The sequence below is a fragment of the Mustela lutreola genome, chromosome 3, assembly GCF_030435805.1.
Source record: "Mustela lutreola isolate mMusLut2 chromosome 3, mMusLut2.pri, whole genome shotgun sequence".
NCBI lineage: Eukaryota > Metazoa > Chordata > Mammalia > Carnivora > Mustelidae > Mustela > Mustela lutreola.
This window is the reverse complement of record NC_081292.1, coordinates 121,010,107-121,029,680: the sequence shown is the minus strand read 5'-3', so window position 1 is coordinate 121,029,680 and position 19,574 is coordinate 121,010,107. Positions and strand designations below refer to the sequence as shown.

The window sequence follows — 19,574 nt, the reverse complement described above, 5'->3', positions numbered from 1 at the left end:
TAATGAGAAGGAAATTAAATTCTAGGAAATTCTAGTCTTTAGAACAAAATTTCATTCTGACAGCTTGCATCAAGTTATATAACAAGATTTCATTTTCCTCATTTTCTATTAGACGTGCCATTGAAGTTGAGTTATCTTAGAGAAGGAGATATTTTCTTGACAATAGTTTGTGATCCATATTAACAAGAGGGTGAGCTAGGAAAAAGATACGTCTGACCTTGAGTTTTACAATTTATTTGTTCTAAAAATAAATGAATAAAATTCATTTTTTCTAGTAACTTTTTTTTTTCAGAATACTCTTCTTTGTATCTCTGAATGATTTAACCTTGTGTTAAATCAGTTGGCCGTGTACATATTTTATCCAGCATCCTGGAAAAATATATACTCTTAACTGCTAATTTCTCTGAAGAGTAATAATTGGGTATGATTCCAAACTACAGTTTATCACGGAACGGTCTTTTAGTTTGTGGACCAATTGTTTAAAATTTCATGCAATTATGTAGACTATGGTTCTTCATTTTTTTCCATACTAGACCTGAAGGTCTTCACATGGAAGTGTCAGTACTGTTGTCTGCCTCGATCGTTTGTTTATTGCTCTGAGAATCCAGTTTGTGTTGTGAGGGGGCTGTTCTCTCTTTGGATTCAAAAATCCAAATCATAACCCATACAGTGATCACCTAATTAATGTTGGAAAAGGAATCCAGATCTCATATATATCTTAACAGAAATATATATATGACATTGTTGTTCTGTAGGGGAAACACACTGAAAAAGACAAAGGGAGCATGTTGTTCTCATCTACTCTGAAACTCAGTAGCTCTTGCATTTGGATCTTTAGAATATTTAAATGTACACTGAAACGCACCAAAAAAGGAGGAAATCTAATAAACACCACCCTCTGATTTTACAATATTCTAGAGCATTTCTTTCTTGGTAGGATATTTTATTTTAGTACTTTTGGAAAAAAAAAAAATCCCTATCATTCACAGTTCATTACAAACAGTAGACTTCACAAGCTATTTTATGCCAACGGTGTTGATGTGCTGCTGTTTACAATACAATAAAAGTTAATGGAAGGGAGCAAAATACAATTCAGTTACCATAGATAAGTTCCTGAAACAGTAAAATAAATTGAAATTAACTGCCATTTCTAAAAAGTCTTCGAATTTTAGTGCCAATCATGTCTTTCAGTTTTGTTCCTAGAATAGGACCTGTTACATTAAATTGTATATATGTTTCAATAGATTATTATTTTGCAAATGCCACATATGACCCATATACTTTCTTTTAAATGGGAAATTTTAAGTATTACCCTAGCATGAGTTTACAGCCACTTTCAACAATGTTCTACCTTAAATTGGAGACAGTGGAGTGTTGGGGATCAGTAGATCTGGCTTTGGTCCAGGTTGCTGTATAATTTAAACAAGTTTCTTTGCCACAGTATGTTTCATTGTTTTTATCCAGAGAACGGGGCTTCTAGCTAATCAGGGATTTTCTAACATTTCTTAAAGGAATTTAGCTGAGGTTGGAACTGGGACAGAGGCTGTTCTATCAATTCCTTCACTTACTCCTACTTATTCCTACAACTACCTAGAACATGTTTTGAAATGCTTGAAATATGTCACCCTCTTCACTTTTTATTCTAGAACCATATTTATAATTGTAGGAATGTGGGAAGACCAGATACCAAACTCATGAAAATGGCTCTGTTGAGATCTGTCCCAAAGGCAAAGGGCTTCCTGCCCCCACCCAAGGCTTCTGCTGTCATTAGGATCCTCAAACACATTCCTAATGCATGTGTGTGGGGAATATCATAACTCCTGTATTTAGTATTGGTCATCAGCTCTGAAAACACATTGCCAAATGTCTATGAAGGTTTGTATCACCAGCAAAAAAAAACCTCAGAGCCTTTCAAAGCAATAGGACTATATATTTACCAAGTGCATGGAGTAATGTTGCTTCATTTAGAGACTGCAGAGCAGTCCCCTGGTCAAGAGATAGTACTTTAGGCATAGTCTAGTTTTCAAAACAAATGTACAGACAATTCACATTGTCTGCTTTATAAATTCTCAAACTCATTAACAGAAATAACCCTTTCAGATCTTAAATATTGAATGGCTGTATTTGACATCTATTATGAATAACTTTGAAAAAATGTAGGTGAAACCAGGAAGTGGTTGACTTATATTAAACCACATATTTGTAATCTATATAGAAAGTATGTATTATTTGAAGTGACAAGGTGGGGAAAAAGAGGCAAATAATACTACAAAAGGATGGACAAAGGATGCTGTTAGCCTCTTACAAATGGCTTTAAAGAAGAACTCTAAATATAGCATTAGTTTCTATATTTGCCATTATACATGACATTTGTTTCAAAATCTTATACATTTAAGTGTCCCAGTATAAACTGATGCCTTAAGGGGGGTACATATAACTATTATTTGGGCATTTGTTCTGTGTCAGCATTTAAAAGATAGTCTCAAATAATAGACTCCTGGTAGTAGCAACTTAGATCTGCTATTCACTATGGCATATACTGAAGAGAAGAAACTTATTTCTTGTCTCATTTAAGGTTTCACTGATGGATGAACTTTTTGAAAGATTATGTTTATACTGGAAAAAATAAATTTGAAATTCTATCATAATATTTGTTAATGTTAGATATCCTTAGTATTCTTGCCATTTCTTAATGCCTTTATTCACTTTGAACAATGGACTTCAGATCCATTTGCCTGAAATTTTCTTTATAATACTATTACCATTAAGCAGAGTTGTATTAAAGAGTAGGCAGAGAAAATGATCATGGAGGCAAATATTAAATGGAATATTTTATATCTTTTTAAAAATGATTTTGAGGAAATACTTATTTAAAAAAAAAGGACTCTGCAACCAATAACACTGAGGGGATGTATAATTACTGACAAAGAATAAATGTCCTTGGCCCTAAGGTTATATAAAGCACATTCGTTTTGATGGGGTATTTGTAGCTATAACTACTGGCTTAGCATTCATTTTCTGGAGATCAGTATCCTGGGACCATTTTCCCATCCACTCTTCTCTGTCACTCTTCATAAAGAAAAGTCATTATCCACCAACTTACTGACCACTGCTTTGAAGCCCCCATTTTTTTTTTTTTGCCATGTTAATCCATTTTCTTCCATCATCTAATTTTATTGTTTATCAGTCTATATTCTTTCTGAAGCCTTGATTTAATCTCACCTCATTTTTTGAATGCTATTTGTTTTTCTTTGTTTCATTTCTTCCATTTTTTTTTTTTTTTTGGCTTTGATGCTGCTCCATTAATTTATACCCCAACTTCTCTACATAGGTTGTTGTACATTATTTTTTAGAACGATGTTGGAAAAAATGGTTAGTATCAGGGTCTCTCAGAATAGAGAGCATTTGGATCCTCTTCTGAAGACAAAGGTGTTTTCATCAAGCTCAAATGTGTGTACCATACTGCCTACAAAGGGGATGTCATTGATGGTTTTTGATTAGGGAAGAGATATGTGAGATTTAAAATAATATTGGAAATATTGAGTGGATGGAGCTCTAGGTTATCTTACCTCTACTTCTTTGCCATTTTCTAAATGCTAGAATGTGGATTTTTGTGGACTGTATAACCCAGGCTCTGTCATATTCTGACTCCAGGTTGAATTGTATCCATGAGATTGACAGGAGCTTGAATGGTGGGTGGAGGAAGATGTTGGACTATTTACTTATTTTCTTTCCCTCAGGCCCAACCACAGTGGTTTGGCAGAGGCTGAGTTCCTTCACTGAATGATCACTGTTCTTGTTGTGTGGTTCCTCTCCTTTAGCTATAGCTGTCACCAGATTCTGATAAGTGGCATAAGAAAAAACAATCCATCATCAGTCCATTGACCATGCCCATACTTCTGTAAATAATTCATTTATTAAAATATTTTAAATTCTCATTAAAAAATGTATTTTCTGTTTATAGGAGACCTGAATAACACAAAAGAGATTGGATGAGATTAAAAACAATGAAAAAAGTTAGAATAATTTTTCCGTATTTCAGGTGTAAGAGAATGTGAGCCTTTCCGTGGGATAATGGCACCAAGAATAAGACAATGGGAATCTTAAAATACAGTAAAAAGGGGAAATTTGGCAAAATTTTATGTTTTATTTGATATCCTTGTTTACTTTAAATTTTTAGATTAAATTTCCAAACCTAATCAGCCATACAGTGAAAACATTTAGGTATTTTCCTCCAAACAATACATAAATTCTTTATACTCAAAAAAAAGAAAAAAATAGTAATGCTCAAATTACTCTGTAATTTTGATTTACTTATAATAATAATTACTGAATTCGGTGGTTGTGTTCTATGAACTTTGTTTTACTTTACTTTGTTTACTTTACTAGAATATTGCTAAAGTTTTTAAAGTAATTTTATAACAATAAATTATAGGGATTGTTACATATAAAGTAATATTTTAAAATCACATTTAATTCTTAAAGTAAATCTTGGAGGGGATATAAGGGGCAAAAAAGAGAAAGAAATTTTACCTCTAGTAAAATTTCTATTTTAACCCCCTGGGCAGAGTCATGTTGTTTCTGCTATTATCCCAATATTATATCCTACTCATAGCACCAATTACCACATTTTAACTCAATGAAAGATGAATACTGTGTAACTGGTCCATTTTGTTAAGTATTTAAACTAAAGTTGAAATGCAAAATTTGAAAGATATTATCAAGGAATATACTTGTTTAGCATGATGAATGCTATCAAAAGATCAGTCATCAAGAGCATCATAATAGAATAACTCTGTGAGGCAGTGGTTAAGCCAAAAGCATATTCTGAATTGCCACCTTTTCTATTTGTTGTAATTATTAGAAATGTTAATAGGATAGCATCCAAATTGACCAAAAAAGAAAACCTTCACAAAGAGTATTTCTTTGATATATTTTTTTACCGAATACCAAGTTCTTTATTCTGATAGATATAGTCTATAAGATAAAAATTAGGAGCCTAATACTTGAGTGAAATGCTGGAAATGGTAAAATAAATAGTGCTGTTATCCAGAATAGAGACTTAACTGCAGAAAGCAGCTTTAAAATGTATAATAAATACCCATTACAGGCCATGCAATAGTTCTGTTTTTTTCTGTCTTATTTTGTATGTCTACTGTATAACTGTAAATGAAGTGTGCTTTAAGTTTATTTTTCACATTTCTCTTTTAATTAAGCAAGTGCAGTCTTATATATGATACTCAGTGATACTATTTTTCTTTTAAAAAGGATAGCCATTATTATTTTGAGAAAACATTGACTACTTTCTCCATAAACACAGCCACATCTCAGTGAATTTGTTAAATGTTTTTCTCATGTCATCACATCCCATGTTTATATTTATATGGACTTACTTATTATGTACTTATTATGAATTATATATGAATATACATAGATAAGTATATGTATAATGATATATTACAAATGTACACATATATAATATATAATTACATATATACATATAAATGTACATATTTACAAAGTAATAAGAAGATAAATAAGGAGACAACCAAAAATAAGCAATTTTATTTTTCTCATTCTAAATCAGGAAAGTTCCTTTTACTAAAATGATGATTTGGCTCAGAACATCTCTTTTAACCTCAATGTGGGCTGAATTCTTCATCTGTTGATGGAAAAGCAAACGTGGGATTCATTTATTTATACTTATCATTTAGCAGTTAATATATGGCTTCCCCCCCCCTCCAGAAGTTTAAGCAAATAGTCAAATACCTTGTTGGAGAGGTTTAAATCCTCAAGAAGAAATAAAGTGTACTGCCAAGTTGTAAGCTAAACTCCTAGAAGGCAATATAAAAAGATTTTGTTTGTGTTTGTTTCGCTTTCTTTTGTTTGGCTTGATTTTCATTGGCGTTGCTTGTGGTATTAAGTGAAGTTTCACCATCTCTTAGAGAATAGATTGTTGGAGCTACTATAGTGTTAGATATGTGGGACTGGATATCCCCTTGTTAACAAAAGTTGGTGTTTTTACTTTGTTTTCTCTAGAACAAACACTCTGGTGGTTGTATCTGATGCTCTTTGGGAAATACACTTGTTTGCCAAATGAACAGTCCTGGGAGTGAGCTTATAAAGCTAAGAGTGATAGTCTTGTTCTTTACTCCAGTATCAAACAAGGGATTAAATCAAACTGATAGTCTCTTTGAGCAAATAGACTAATTTTCCTTACTTTGACCTTTTCTATATTGATCTCTAATTTTCTTCACCTTGATCTCTATACATTTAGTTGTGTCCCATCTTCTGAAGTAAGAGTTCACCTTTCTGATCTCCATAAATTTATACTGATTATCTGATAACAGAGATTTTCTGATAGGTAGTCACTACAAGCTTAGAGAGAGGAAACTTGTCCAGTACTTAAATTGCCCCATGTCTGAAAACATAATGTAAATTCAATGAAGTAATTAAATAAACTGACTTTCAGGATGCCTGGGTGGCTCAGTCAGTTAAGCATCTGACTCTTGATTTTATCTCAGTCATGATTTCAGGGTTCGGGGATGGAGCCCCAAGTCAGGCTCAGTGTGGAGTTTGCTTGTCTCTCTCCCTCACCCTCCGCCCCACCCACTTTCACATGGAGCTTATGAAATCAGTCTCATGCTCTTATATATTTGCATTAGTTTGCTAAGGCTGCCCTATAAAGTACCACAAGCTGGGTGGCTTAAATAAACATTTATTTTCTCATAGTTGTAGAGGCTGGCAGTCCAAGACGAAGGTCGTGGCAGACTTGGTTTCTCCTGAAGCTTCTCTCTTCTTGGCTGTAGATGGCTATCTTCCTGCTGTGTCTTCACATGACCTTTTCTTTATATGTGTACATGCCTGGTGTCTCTGTTTTTCTCTTCTTATAAGGACACTGGTCATATTGGATTAGGACCCCACTCTTACCTGTTTCCAAATATAGTCATCCCGGGAGCTAGGGCTTCAACATATGAATTTGGAAGAGAAGGAAACAATTCAGTCTATAACAGTACTTTTGCCTATGAGGCTGGCTTTCTTGAAACCAGTGCTAGGATGTAAAATGGCAAAGAACTTGGCAGCCAGAGACTGTTTTAGATTTAAATACCAGTACCTTCATTTACTGGTTTTTAATCCCCCTCTTTGGTCAAGATTCTTAAATTTTCCAGATCTTATCTTGCTCATCTGTGAAGTGAGATCTGTCTGCTACTACACAGTAAAATGAAGCATATTCAATAAAATAAGGTGCATAAAGTACATACCTTACAGCAGAGTTTCATAACCTCAGAAGTATTACTATTTGGGCCTGAACATTCTTTGTTGTGGGGTCAGAATTGCCTGCCTCCACCCACTGAAAATCACTGCCAACTTCATGACACAAGAGTACTTAATAAACATCAGTTGTAAGTTACTTACTGAGTAATCAAAAAGACTATGCAACATTAGAGGTGTTAATAGGCAAATTCATAAAATAACTCCACTTTTTGTGTATAAATTAATTGAATCTCTGGTGAACTGAGACTTCTTTTAAATGACAATTAAGTTTTTGAGTCCATATTTAATGATCTAATTATTTCCTTTGCATCTAAAGAAATCCGAATTGTATCTTTCAACTTTTTTTTTTTTTTTGCCAAGTTTTGTTTTATTTTTAAGATTTCCAAACATACACATCTGTTGAAAGACTGTTACAGTCACCCATCACCAAGATTCACCTGGTGGTTAACATTTTACCACATTAGTTTTCTCTTTCTGGAATGAATTTATACAGTCAAAGAGGGAAAGTAGGAATGGTTTGTGTAAATAACTCAGATATGATTCATTCTAGTAAAGTATCCTCTTCATCTTTCTATCCTATTCCACTTATCATTCTAGCAATAGACTTCATATTTACAGGAGTGCACAGATAATTCAGTTTGAGTACTTGCATCAAAAGTGTACACTTAACAGGTTTTTTGGTTTTTTTTTTTTAAAGTTTTGTTTCATAGGCATAATATCTATTCTGAGACGGATTTCTGTCTACCCCCTACAGTGATAATTGTCAGTAGTTTAAAGTGTCACCTATTTGGAGAAGTTTCGTCTTACTGCTTTTATTTCTATTTTCTCTGTGTCACAGAGACAGACATTCTCTGTCTCTGTGAATTCTCTGATCACCTTTCACCCCACTGAGTAAAAATTCCAAATTGTTTTTGAAATTTTGATAGTTTCTCTGTTATTCCTGAATGAGGAATATGCAAACATTAAATCTTAGTCGTGAAAATCTAATTTATAAAAAAATACTTGTTATTGGGCTTACAGTACCTTTTTTCATTCGTGAACAGTCTCTCAGAATTTCTAAAAATAGATCTGAAAACAAATATGGGAAAACATTGTAATGCTTGTGCAAATTAAGGAATTTCCACTTCCTTTATTGGTAGCTTTTGAAACTGTTTTTTGAAGAAAACTATATCACATTTTAAAGTTACTTAAACCTTCGATCACCAAACAGATTTTTCATATCCCATATGCCTGATAGGACCCTGGAATCTCTTGAATGAAAAATTCACATTTGTGATGCTCAATCTACTATTTACATTTAAACCTAGTCCTATTATGAAAATATAATTATGAAATTATTTTAACCTGCAACTAAACAGTTTTATGACAGTTAAATCTGCCTAATACGTTGTTGTCTGTGACACTTATTTTCGTCCATCCCTATCCCAGCTCATCTTGCATGTAAAAATACTCATAAAATCTCAGCGACTGAAATAGTTTATAGTGGTCTTAGAGTCACTCTATCTCCAGATAGATAAACATTTCATCCTGGATATATAATTTAATCGATTTGGAAGTGGAAGAAAGTAGTAGTCAATAAACTGTAGTTGTAAGGGTTTAAGTTGGGACCAATTGGATGGATATATACACATATTTAACTACTGGATGGTATTTGTTTCTGGTGAAGCAACCATTACTCATAAGCAAGATAGCATTCACTTCCTCCCAGTGGTCGAATCGGGCAAACTCTGAGCGAAGTAAACTCCTGCGCCAGACCCTGCATTCTCTTAACCGGTAATAAAGAACCTTGCTGGCCTGACAGGTTGTCACAGCAATTATTCACATGAAGTTCTGTAGCAGTTGTATCTGTCAGCCCATGTAGTATTGAATATTTTAACTGGCAGTCTTCCAAGACTGAACATTAATCTTACCATCTCCTATTACAGTCCCTAATCAAGATATTCCAGGGGTGATTGCACTAACATTGTTTGAAGACTACATCTACTGGACTGATGGGAAAACCAAGTCACTCAGCCGTGCCCATAAAACCTCGGGAGCAGACAGACTCTCACTGATTAACTCATGGCATGCCATCACAGATATCCAGGTGTATCATTCTTATAGACAACCCGATGGTAATTATTCTTTCCATGATTTCCATAAGCACATCCACATCTTTTAGTAACATTCCACTTTTGTTTCTTCCATGGCTAAATGTAAATTTATTTTTGAGAAAGAGTACCAGATTTCATTATTTAGCTTAACTGTACAGGATGAATTGGGTTGATTTCAAGTTTGTCTATTAAGGAATATGATTAGAAGCTCAATAATAGTATAGAGAATTATTAATTTGTTGAAATACTAAGTTGAAATGATAATAAATGTAGTTAGAGAAGTAGAGAATGCATTCTTGAAATGATTTCTTAACAAAATAGTTATAGGATCCTTACTTTCTGGAATGCTGTGTGAAAGGAATTATATTTAAGTGTCTCTGGGGCTCTAAGAAGGAGAAATATATCAAGTTTTTTAAGCATATGTCTAGTAGAATTCTGTCAGGTCTTATGCAATAAAAGTTTGATTATTTTTGCTTAAGCCACTATTTGGCTTATAAAACAAAGCCATCTACACTATTAGTTGTAGATCATTGCTTCATTGTTTTATTTTACATTTATAATTCTAAACATATGTATGTCTTCATCCAAAATGCTTCTACTCTATATTCCTATGGACAATATTTTTTAATACTAAAATGCTTGTTTTTGTGGAACTACATCCTTAAAATTATTTAATGGTAAAATAAATACCACTGGGCAGTGAATAGAATTTACAACAGAATACAACAATATTTATGACCTTGCTGATCTCCTGATTACAAAATTTACAAACTATGAAGTTTTAATGCCCTGTTTCTAATCCCATATTATATTTTGGTCTTGATTTTTCTGTTTTGCTGTTTCTTTCTCATCTGTAGTCTCCAAACATCTCTGTATGATAAATAATGGTGGTTGCAGTCATCTGTGCCTTTTATCCCCTGGAAAGACTCACACCTGTGCATGTCCCACCAACTTCTATCTTGCAGCTGACAATAGGACTTGCTTATCCAACTGCACAGCCAGTCAGGTGAGTAGAGCCCTAGAAATTATTTCATAAGATGTATCATCAAGCTGTTATAAAGATTTTGCCTACATTTTGTTTATTGGCTTAAACCACTTGGAAACATCATTTTTTGTTGTTTAGCATAGTATGATGAACTTCCCATACATCATATAGAGAGTCCCATACATCTCTATACAAATTATAGAGAGTCATAGAGTAAGGGAAAAACAATTGATGTCATCCTGAGAACGAGACCTCAGGAAATAGGAGATACACATAGAGCCCAAAAAGAGAAAACAAACCTGGAAACCATTTTTACACAGCTCCACACAGAGTAAATGGTTCAAATCATGAATGGACATAGCAGAATCATTAGAAGAGATCAAACATATTTCAAGAAGGCAGGGTAATTGTGGCATAGGGTGAAGACTAAGATATATACAGTTTAAACAAATAAACAAACCTTCCTAGATAATCTGCTATGTCACCATGTATACGCTCCTCCCATCCCTTAACAAAGGATAGGCATGGAAGAAATGAATTGGACAAATGTCCATTTTCTAAATTTTTTATTGAAAAATTGTATGATCTAATTTCCTTCCCAAACTCTTTTTCTTCAACATGTAATTCTTTCTAGTAAAGATTTTTAAATGTATGCTCAATAGTATTTAGTTGCATGTTCTTGATATTACTACTAACAAATTTTGGGTGATAGATGACATTATAAGATTTGATTTTTTTATATTTGAGTTGCTCTGTTATATAAAATAAAATTGTCAAAGGGACCATAATTTGTTTTGAAAATGTCTAAAATTTGTTCTTAGAATTCTATGGGGGGGTATTTATTTTTATTTTTTGAATATATATATATATTTTTTTCTTTTTTTTTTGGACACACACACACACACACAGAGAACAGGCCTGGGGAGTGGCAGGCAGAGGCAGAGGGAGAAGCAGGCTCCCCACTTGAGCAAGAAGCCCCATGTGGAACTTGACCCCAGGACTCTGGGATCATAACCTGAGCTGAAGACAGATACTTAACCGACTAAGCCACCCAGGAGTCCCAGAATTTTGTGTTTTGAATCTTCTGGTTTCCTAATTTTAGCAGTGACTTCATGGTAAAATACTGAATTTCTCCTTGGGTGTGTTTATTTTCAGAACAGAGAAACTAATACTAGCTCACCCAGATTCTCAAGTTATCACTAGGAGTATCACCAGTAAAGAACTGTATAATGCCAAACATCAAACCATTTTGTGGTAGACAGTAGGTGTAGTGGTTAAGGGTACATTCACTGGGACTGTCACCCTGACTCTGCTTGAAATTGGCTGAATAATCTTGGGTTTGTTACTTACCTTCATGATGCTTCTGTGTTCTCATCTTTTGAATGGAAATACTAGTATTTCCAGGCCATTCTTATGGATATTAAATGGGAGAAGTTCCTGGTACGTAGTGTTGTTATTGCCCGTGTCCTGGGGTCCAACTAGAACACATGCAAGGATGTGTGTGAAATTAGTGTGCGCTGCCGTCAGGAGGTTCTGATGTGTTATTGGAAGCACAGGTCACAGTTTCTTCTTTTTTTTACAATGTGTATTGTTTTAATTATAATCCCCCAAGCATTTGTGTAGGTAAAATACTTTATCTTTAGAGAACTAGAAATTTAAATCACTGTGAATGTCAAAATAAGCAACCTAATTATTCCTAGAAAGAAAATCTAAGGGAGAAATCCTAGGTTCTTAAAACTTTTTAAATATAATTCCTGCTAGTACTATTTAGTTTAGAAAATGTCCAGTTTAAACTCAAAGTTATTCTGAAATAACTTGGTCTCTTGTTGGGGGTGAGATCCAAGAGTCTCTCTGTTGGTGCCTAACACTGTGGCCTTAGGTGACTTAGTAGAAATGATCATGCCTGCCTGAGCCTCTTACAGAGTGGAGAACCTCTATAGCCAACCAGAAATAGAGCAAATCCAAAGGATGCTTGACACACAGATGAATATATCAAAACAGCAGCCTTCCCATAATCATAAAGGGAATAAAAGATTTCAAATTATTATATTAGAAAACCTGTAGTTATGTCTATTCAATGCAAAAAAAATCAGATAAACTAAATGAATACCTAAATCAACCCAGAAAAATATTATTAATATAATTAAATTATCTCCCAATTTGGTATTACTGATGATATGATTAAGATATATAAAAAGCTTTTAAATACCCCAATCATGTTTTTTTTAATTAAAAAAAATTCTACTATAGTGAGACAGAACACTAACAATAACAACACAAATTGTGAATCATACATCTTTGTTGTCAGCAGTACATCCTGAAGAAAAGAGTTATCATTCATTTCATTTTTACAAAAAAAGTTAATGAAGAGCAGTTAATGTAATCCATTAGTAGAGATCCCAGTATGTCTTAGGGTTTATGCAGCCATTTATTTTTTTCCTGATGCGATAAAAGAAAAAAACTATCTACTATATACTTCTTGGAGAAAAGTCAGTTGATAGAAACACAATTTTAAATGAGGTTTGAGATTGAAATGAAGCAAATAATCCAAGTATTTCAGAATCATACCAGTTAGCATCCTGATAAAAATGTTACATTTTAAATTTATCTTACCACAGGATTTTTTTATTTTTTAGCATCTAAAGATATATCCCCCGAATAGCATTGACTTTTAGAAAAATAAAACAGGCAAATCACATCAGTAAGAATTCTATTAGAATTGAAATGAACATGAAAATCCTTTAAAAATCAAGATTAAATCCAATTATTATAGCATTTATCACTTTAAATATTAAATTTAAATCATTTTTATTTTTAATAAAAAGTAAATTAAAAATAGCTTTACTTAGTTTTTAAGTAGAGATTTTTCTATTTCAGTAAACCTCACTTGTGTATGCAGGATTTGTATTTTATACTTGTATCCATTTTAATAGACATGTATTTAGTAGTTTCTTTATAGCTTCTTCTTGTGGATGATAATTGCAGTTCGCAATTTATTTTATGAAGATATTAGTCTTGGAGAACATTTACCATGAAGAATGTTTTATATTTATATTTAGCATTTATCTTTTTTATGTTACTGTATTTAAGTATAAAAAATGAAGCCCAGATACAAAATAGAAGAAATCTTCCTTTGAGAGTAATGAATAAAATGTTGATTAGCATAAAAAGAAACATAATAAGTATATTTTACCCTGGCCTTCTCTTAGCTCAAAACCTTTTTATGTTCTTATTAAAAATGAAATGGCAAGCACAGTCATCATGTCATATATAATTCCAACAGTTGGTGTTTATTTAAATTGGGCATATGTAGTGAGTTTTAAAATATGTATTTTAGATATTTTTCAAATCTTGATTGGGAAGGCTTTGAATATACTCAGGAGACATGAAATCCTCTTGCTAATGTGCTTTGATATACTGTAATGACTGGAAATGTTTAATGTTCAGGGCAATTGCTTTCAGAGTTAGCCTTATATCCCCAGACAGTCACTATCTATAAAGGTAATATTTTTCCTGTAGTAATTTATAAAAACCACCACAGACATGACCACAGGCTAAGCAAGTACAGGAAAATCAGTGGAACAGTCAGATCTTCCCTTGTATTCATAGTGCTCTATTTCCTCCCATATCTCTATTGGGGGGAAAAATCACACCCTTATTTAAGAACATAATGTAGATCTGCCTTGAATCAACTTCATGGTATCCAGAGAGATTAAGAAAAAGCTAGCATCAAATTTTCTGTTACTTGAAGAAAGTAAGAGTACTTTAATTGAACAAACTTTTAGCTTGCTAATCTATTGCATTAGACAAAATTGAACCTAGGCTATATTTTTATAGGTTACCTATCTGTCTGGCATACAGCATGTTAAGTAAATGTAACCTTGCTTTCAGGTCACTCACATGAGAATTACAACAGAAACACTTCAAAAAGAAAATTAATAAATTTTAGAAAATTATCAAATATTTTCAATTCCAGATGAATTTTGTGATATATGTTTTTCACTGATTTTCTGTTGAAGTATAGAAGAAAACAATTTGATAGTGTTAGAAGAAAGTAAACTTTATTGCGTGGTTTTAATAATTTAAAGTAAATTTTTATGGTAACTATTTCAGATATATATACTCTTCATATAGAAAGCATGGTTTTCATTAGTTTCTTTTATGAGAATAAGCTTAAAACTGATTGAGATCCCTAAGTACTGAATTATCTTGGTCTCTGTCCATTTGGCAAATAGTGAAGTTTAGAGGAAACAATAATTCTGTGCTCTGTATCAGGAAAAGAATTCGAATTCAGATACCTTTCTTATAAAAAATCCAATAATAATCTTCTGTAATATTTTTCTGATAATATGTTACATGTGTGCTTAAGTGGCTTATAAGTAAATACTACCATATAACATTTTCAACTAGTTTCTCTGTTATTAATCTTCCATTTGATGTTTATTTCAAAAGAAAGGAGTTAACAAAAAAAAACTTCTGTAAATAATGGAATTTCTTATCTTATAATTGTTAACTATTTTATTTTATTTTTTAAAGATTTTATTTATTTTTTGACAGACAGAGATCACAAGTAGGCAGAGAGGCAGGTGGGAGGTAGGGAAGCAGGCTCCCTGCTGAGCAGATAGCCTGATGTGGTGCTCCATCCCAGGACCCTGAGATCATGACCTGAGGTGAAGGCAGAAGCTTAACCCACTGAGCCACCCAGACACCCCCACTTTTAACTGTTTTAAATAGAAGGGATGATAGGACAAATAAAACATATTAATAGGGGTGCCTGGGTTGTCCACTGAGTTGGGGAGTCTGCTTCTCTGCCTCTCTTCCTCTTCCTCCGCCCCTACCCCCAAAGTGCTCAGGCTCTCTCTCTCTCTCTCTAAAATAAATAAACAAATCTTTGAAAAAAAAAAAAAAAACCACACACTAATAAATATGTCAGTGAATATTTTTTTAATAATCTTAAGAATAAGTTTTATTATAGCAGTTTTCTTTAGTGTTTTATTTAAAATATACAATATTCAAAAATATATTCAGCAAAAAATTTTCTGCAGCCTTATTTTATTTTACTGTTTTTTGATTTGCAATGTTCATTTTAACTTAGAGATACCTACTATTTGCTAAGTTCTTTGCCAGGCTATGTGGGGAGGATGTAGCATATTGTGGTTAAGTCTTTGACCAAGATAGCATTAACAAACATTCCTCAGCTTGAAGGACCTTTAGACAGTTTCTTCCTGACTGTAGATCCCTGAGTCCCTTTAATTAGAGCATTCACTTTAGAAAACTTGCAATTGTGGATTATTTCTCTGCCCTTTTGAGATGTAAATTTTCTCCCAGCTTCTTCCCAGTTTTACAGCTTAGGAATGTCTTCCTCAAGGACTGGGAACTATCCCCTAGAGGTTTAATCATCAAGAAAGATAGTCCCTGACTATCTTGGTCCCTATTGGAAGGTTGGAGCCCACCTTTGATAAGTACAGTCTAGCAAATACAGACAGCCTAATCATGTTAACCAACATCTTCCATACTTTTCCATTAGTTTACCTCTAAGCTTCAACCTACCCCCACTTTTTGTTTCAGTGGAGTTCTGTTCACTCTCTTTCCCCTATTGGAAGTTTTAAACAAAGTCTTCCTTGCATGTTTAACTATCTAGTGCAATTTTTGTACCTATTTTTTAGTTGTGACAGTTTATTTACCCTCAAAGATCATGTATATTTATTAGGAATTCTGAAAACTGAAAATAACTGTACCAGTTTTAACTGCTTTAAAGAAATAGTCTTAAAACTTATTTGGGCAGATATTCATTATGGCTAAAGGCAGTATGTTCAGAAAATTCCACAGAATAACAGCATGACAGTGCCAGAAAAGATCATCCAGATTATATAACTCCTCATTTGGTGGCTAAGGAATAGAGATAGAGAGATGTTAATCCAATTGTCTAAGATTCCTAAGAAAATGGAGTTCAGTTAACTTAATTTGAATTAACTGAATTAATTCAACTTTTCAATACATTCAGGATAACTGTTCCTGATATTTCTGGTGATTTTTAGCCCTGTTCAGCATTTGCCATGCTTTCTGTAAAGGCTCAGATAATAAGTATATTAAATTTGCCGGCCACATGGTCTCTGTAGCAACTACCTAACTTCTTGTGGTGCAAGAGCAGCCAGCAGCCGTAGATCAAATGTAAATGAATGAGCTTGTCTGTGTTCCAGAAATCTCAGGAGGTTTTCCTGAACAATATGCTTTCCTGGAGGATCATTTTGCTGCTTGTTGTGCATTTATTCCCTATTGTGGAATGCTCTAAGACCACCACAGTTAACGTTTGCAGCGAGAGTATAGGCTAGGCTACTCTGCCCTGGTAAGTTTTTAAATATCAATTTTATATCGAGGTAGGGTTCTTCAACCTTTTTTTTTTCTTTCCTTTTTTCCTATTTTTTTTTAAAGTTTCGATGCAAAACTGATAAATGTATTCCATTCTGGTGGAAATGTGACACTGTGGATGACTGTGGCGACGGATCTGACGAACCTGACGACTGTCGTAAGTACACTGCTGAAATGCCCAGACCTTCTGATACTTTTACAAAATCTTTAAAAATACAAAAAAAAATTATCAACAATCTCTTGAGTATGTCTCTGTTAACTGTTACATTTAGAATGACATCATCAGCAATTTATATTAGTGTTTTGTTTTAAATTTTCTTGCTTACAGAAAAATTACACTCTGTGTAATGATCAGTATAAATAACAATAATTTTGCCTGGATATATCACCAAATCAAAAGCAAAAAATGGCAAGTTTGCAGAATGCCAACCAATAACTAAGATCTTACCTTTAAGGGATTAATCTTCACAGCGTTAAAATACTGAACATTCTTTAAAAGTGAGATTTTTTAAAAAAATATAAATCATTAGTTTGGTCTACTAATAATTTAGTATGCTCTTAGGTATTCCTTAAAATGACTGCTAATTTTACTTTGACTCAAATTGTGATTGGAATGGTTAGATGCCAAATACATACATACATATATACATACATACATACATACATATATACACACATACATATAGGTAGGTATGCCCATATAAAAATGTGTGTGTGTGTGTGTGTGGCTTATGTTTATGTTCACATATGTGTATATACATTTATTTATCTTTGATAACTTCGGTTATAATGGACAATCAGTAAACTTTTTCTTGATAGTCTTTTGTAGTTCACACTATCGGTCACTCCAATACAATCCTATCAAGTTTAAGATGCTTCTAGTTGATCATGATAATTCCCTCAAATCTCGGTGGATAGTTGCCATGATGTGGCCTTAACAATTGAGTTCAAGATCCTTAAGCTTATACTAAAGAAAGACAGTATACTAAGTAAAAGCTGGTTACTTTCTGCTGTAAAATTTTCTACCACATAATTACAAAAACTGTTCTAACCTTAGGGTCTCTTGATAGTTACTTAGATGAGATGTATTCCATCTCTCTGGTCACTACAAAGCATATAAACCATTTGAAGTTGTTTCACATTGTTCATTGTTTTCATTTGAAAACAGCTAATAATGTATTCAAGAAAAAGGAAGAAAAGTTACAGAAATAATTGCTTTTCTAATATTCTTCTTATGTTTTTGAAAGATCCATTGGTCTTTGATTTTTCAGTATATTTTTGTTTTCACTGTGATAGAAAATACATATGAGTAGTTTTTGTATGATGTAAATATACTATTATGCCTGAATTATATTTGAATTCAAAAGGCTATCAAAGGAACAAATTATATTGGTGATCAACTGAGATTTACTCATTAAAAGAAAGTTATTGATTTCCCTACAATAAAGTAAACTTTTAACAATATAATAAATAAAATGAATACAACCTATTTTGTAATTTATAGAAATAATGAAGAACAAATACATTAAATGAGTCCTCATATTAGGATAACTTTCCCTGCCCAGATTCACTGAAGTGTTCTCTGAGAAATACCCGCCATGATGACTTGAAGACACAGTCAGTGGCTCCCAATGCTTTCCCTTCTAAACTATCTGCAGCTACTTAGCTCTTTCATCTTGACTGGAGTATCATGCTGTAACCATACTGATATAAAAAAATAACCAAAGATTTTCATATTTACACCTTTTGAAAATATATGATGACAAATATAACCTTAATGTCTTTTAAGGGGAAAGCAAAGAGACATCTAGTATCTAAAGGTCTCTGTATCATCCTTATCCTAGTTAAATACCAGTACTACATGTTTTTATTAGTGACATTGTCTCTGTGATCTTTTAGTAAATAATCTTTTACTTGGGTTAATAGCACTGAACATCTGTAGGCATGAAGGCTTATTTTGAGAGTTATGGTGAGGTGGGTGGGAGTGATGTACATGAGTCTCTGGACTGTCTAGAATTCATATTTGAGTAGCTATATCTTCAAAATTTACAGGTACTAAGTTACTGACAGTCTCAATAATTTCATCTGAAAAGGCATGAAAAGTTAAACCCAGTTTCACATACTTGCAAACTTCAATAATGTTTAAATAAATGTGGTTGAGTGATGCATCATGAATTCTCTGGCATCTTAAGTTTTTAACTGCATTTTCTATGATGCTCTAGTACACAAAAGATCATTCTGGAGGCACATTTGAAGGTCAGATAGGCTTCCCAGCTATCTTCCAAGTATTGAAACTCCTCTGATAGTTAGAAATCTTATGGGAAGATTTTTTGTTTTTTGGTTTTTTTTGGTAGAGGACCATCCTTTGCTACCAAAATTGAAGAAATCATATGTGATTTCAAGAAAATCATATATGAAGCAACAAAACACAGAGGAAATGTATGAGTTTAGAATGTGAGAAATTAAGTATCACACAGTTTTAACACTTAGTGTGGTTTACTAAGAAATGTTAGAAATTGAATGACTTTCAGCATTTTAGTACTCACTTCTATGGAAGTCGAGCACATATTGAGGTTTTTTTTTTAATGTTAAGGAAATTTTTTACTTCATATTGTAAATATAAAAGCATAATTAATTTCCCAAAGAAGGTTTAAAATATCACTATTAATATTCATTCAGTTGACTTATCTGAACTACATACATTATGTTTATCAGTCAAAAGGTAAGTATTTTATTGCCAAGCAATATAGTTTGTGAGAAGACTCAGAGTCAGATCTAGATCTAATTTCCATATCTGGCACTTGAAACTTGTACATACTTGAGTGAGTTATTAATATCCATGAGACCTAGTT

The 19,574-nt window shown here is 32.9% G+C and overlaps 1 protein-coding gene across 1 annotated transcript in view; it reads left to right on the top strand.

Moving 5' to 3' along the window:
- The window catches only part of LRP1B (LDL receptor related protein 1B), a 2,000,743-nt gene that overhangs the window by 1,762,241 nt on the left and 218,928 nt on the right, over window positions 1-19,574 (top strand). Inside the window, exons 61-63 of the mRNA XM_059166755.1 lie at window positions 9,201-9,389; window positions 10,226-10,374; window positions 16,786-16,879. Of these exons, the coding sequence (XP_059022738.1) occupies window positions 9,201-9,389; window positions 10,226-10,374; window positions 16,786-16,879 (432 nt within the window). The remainder of the gene's footprint in view (window positions 1-9,200; window positions 9,390-10,225; window positions 10,375-16,785; window positions 16,880-19,574) is intronic.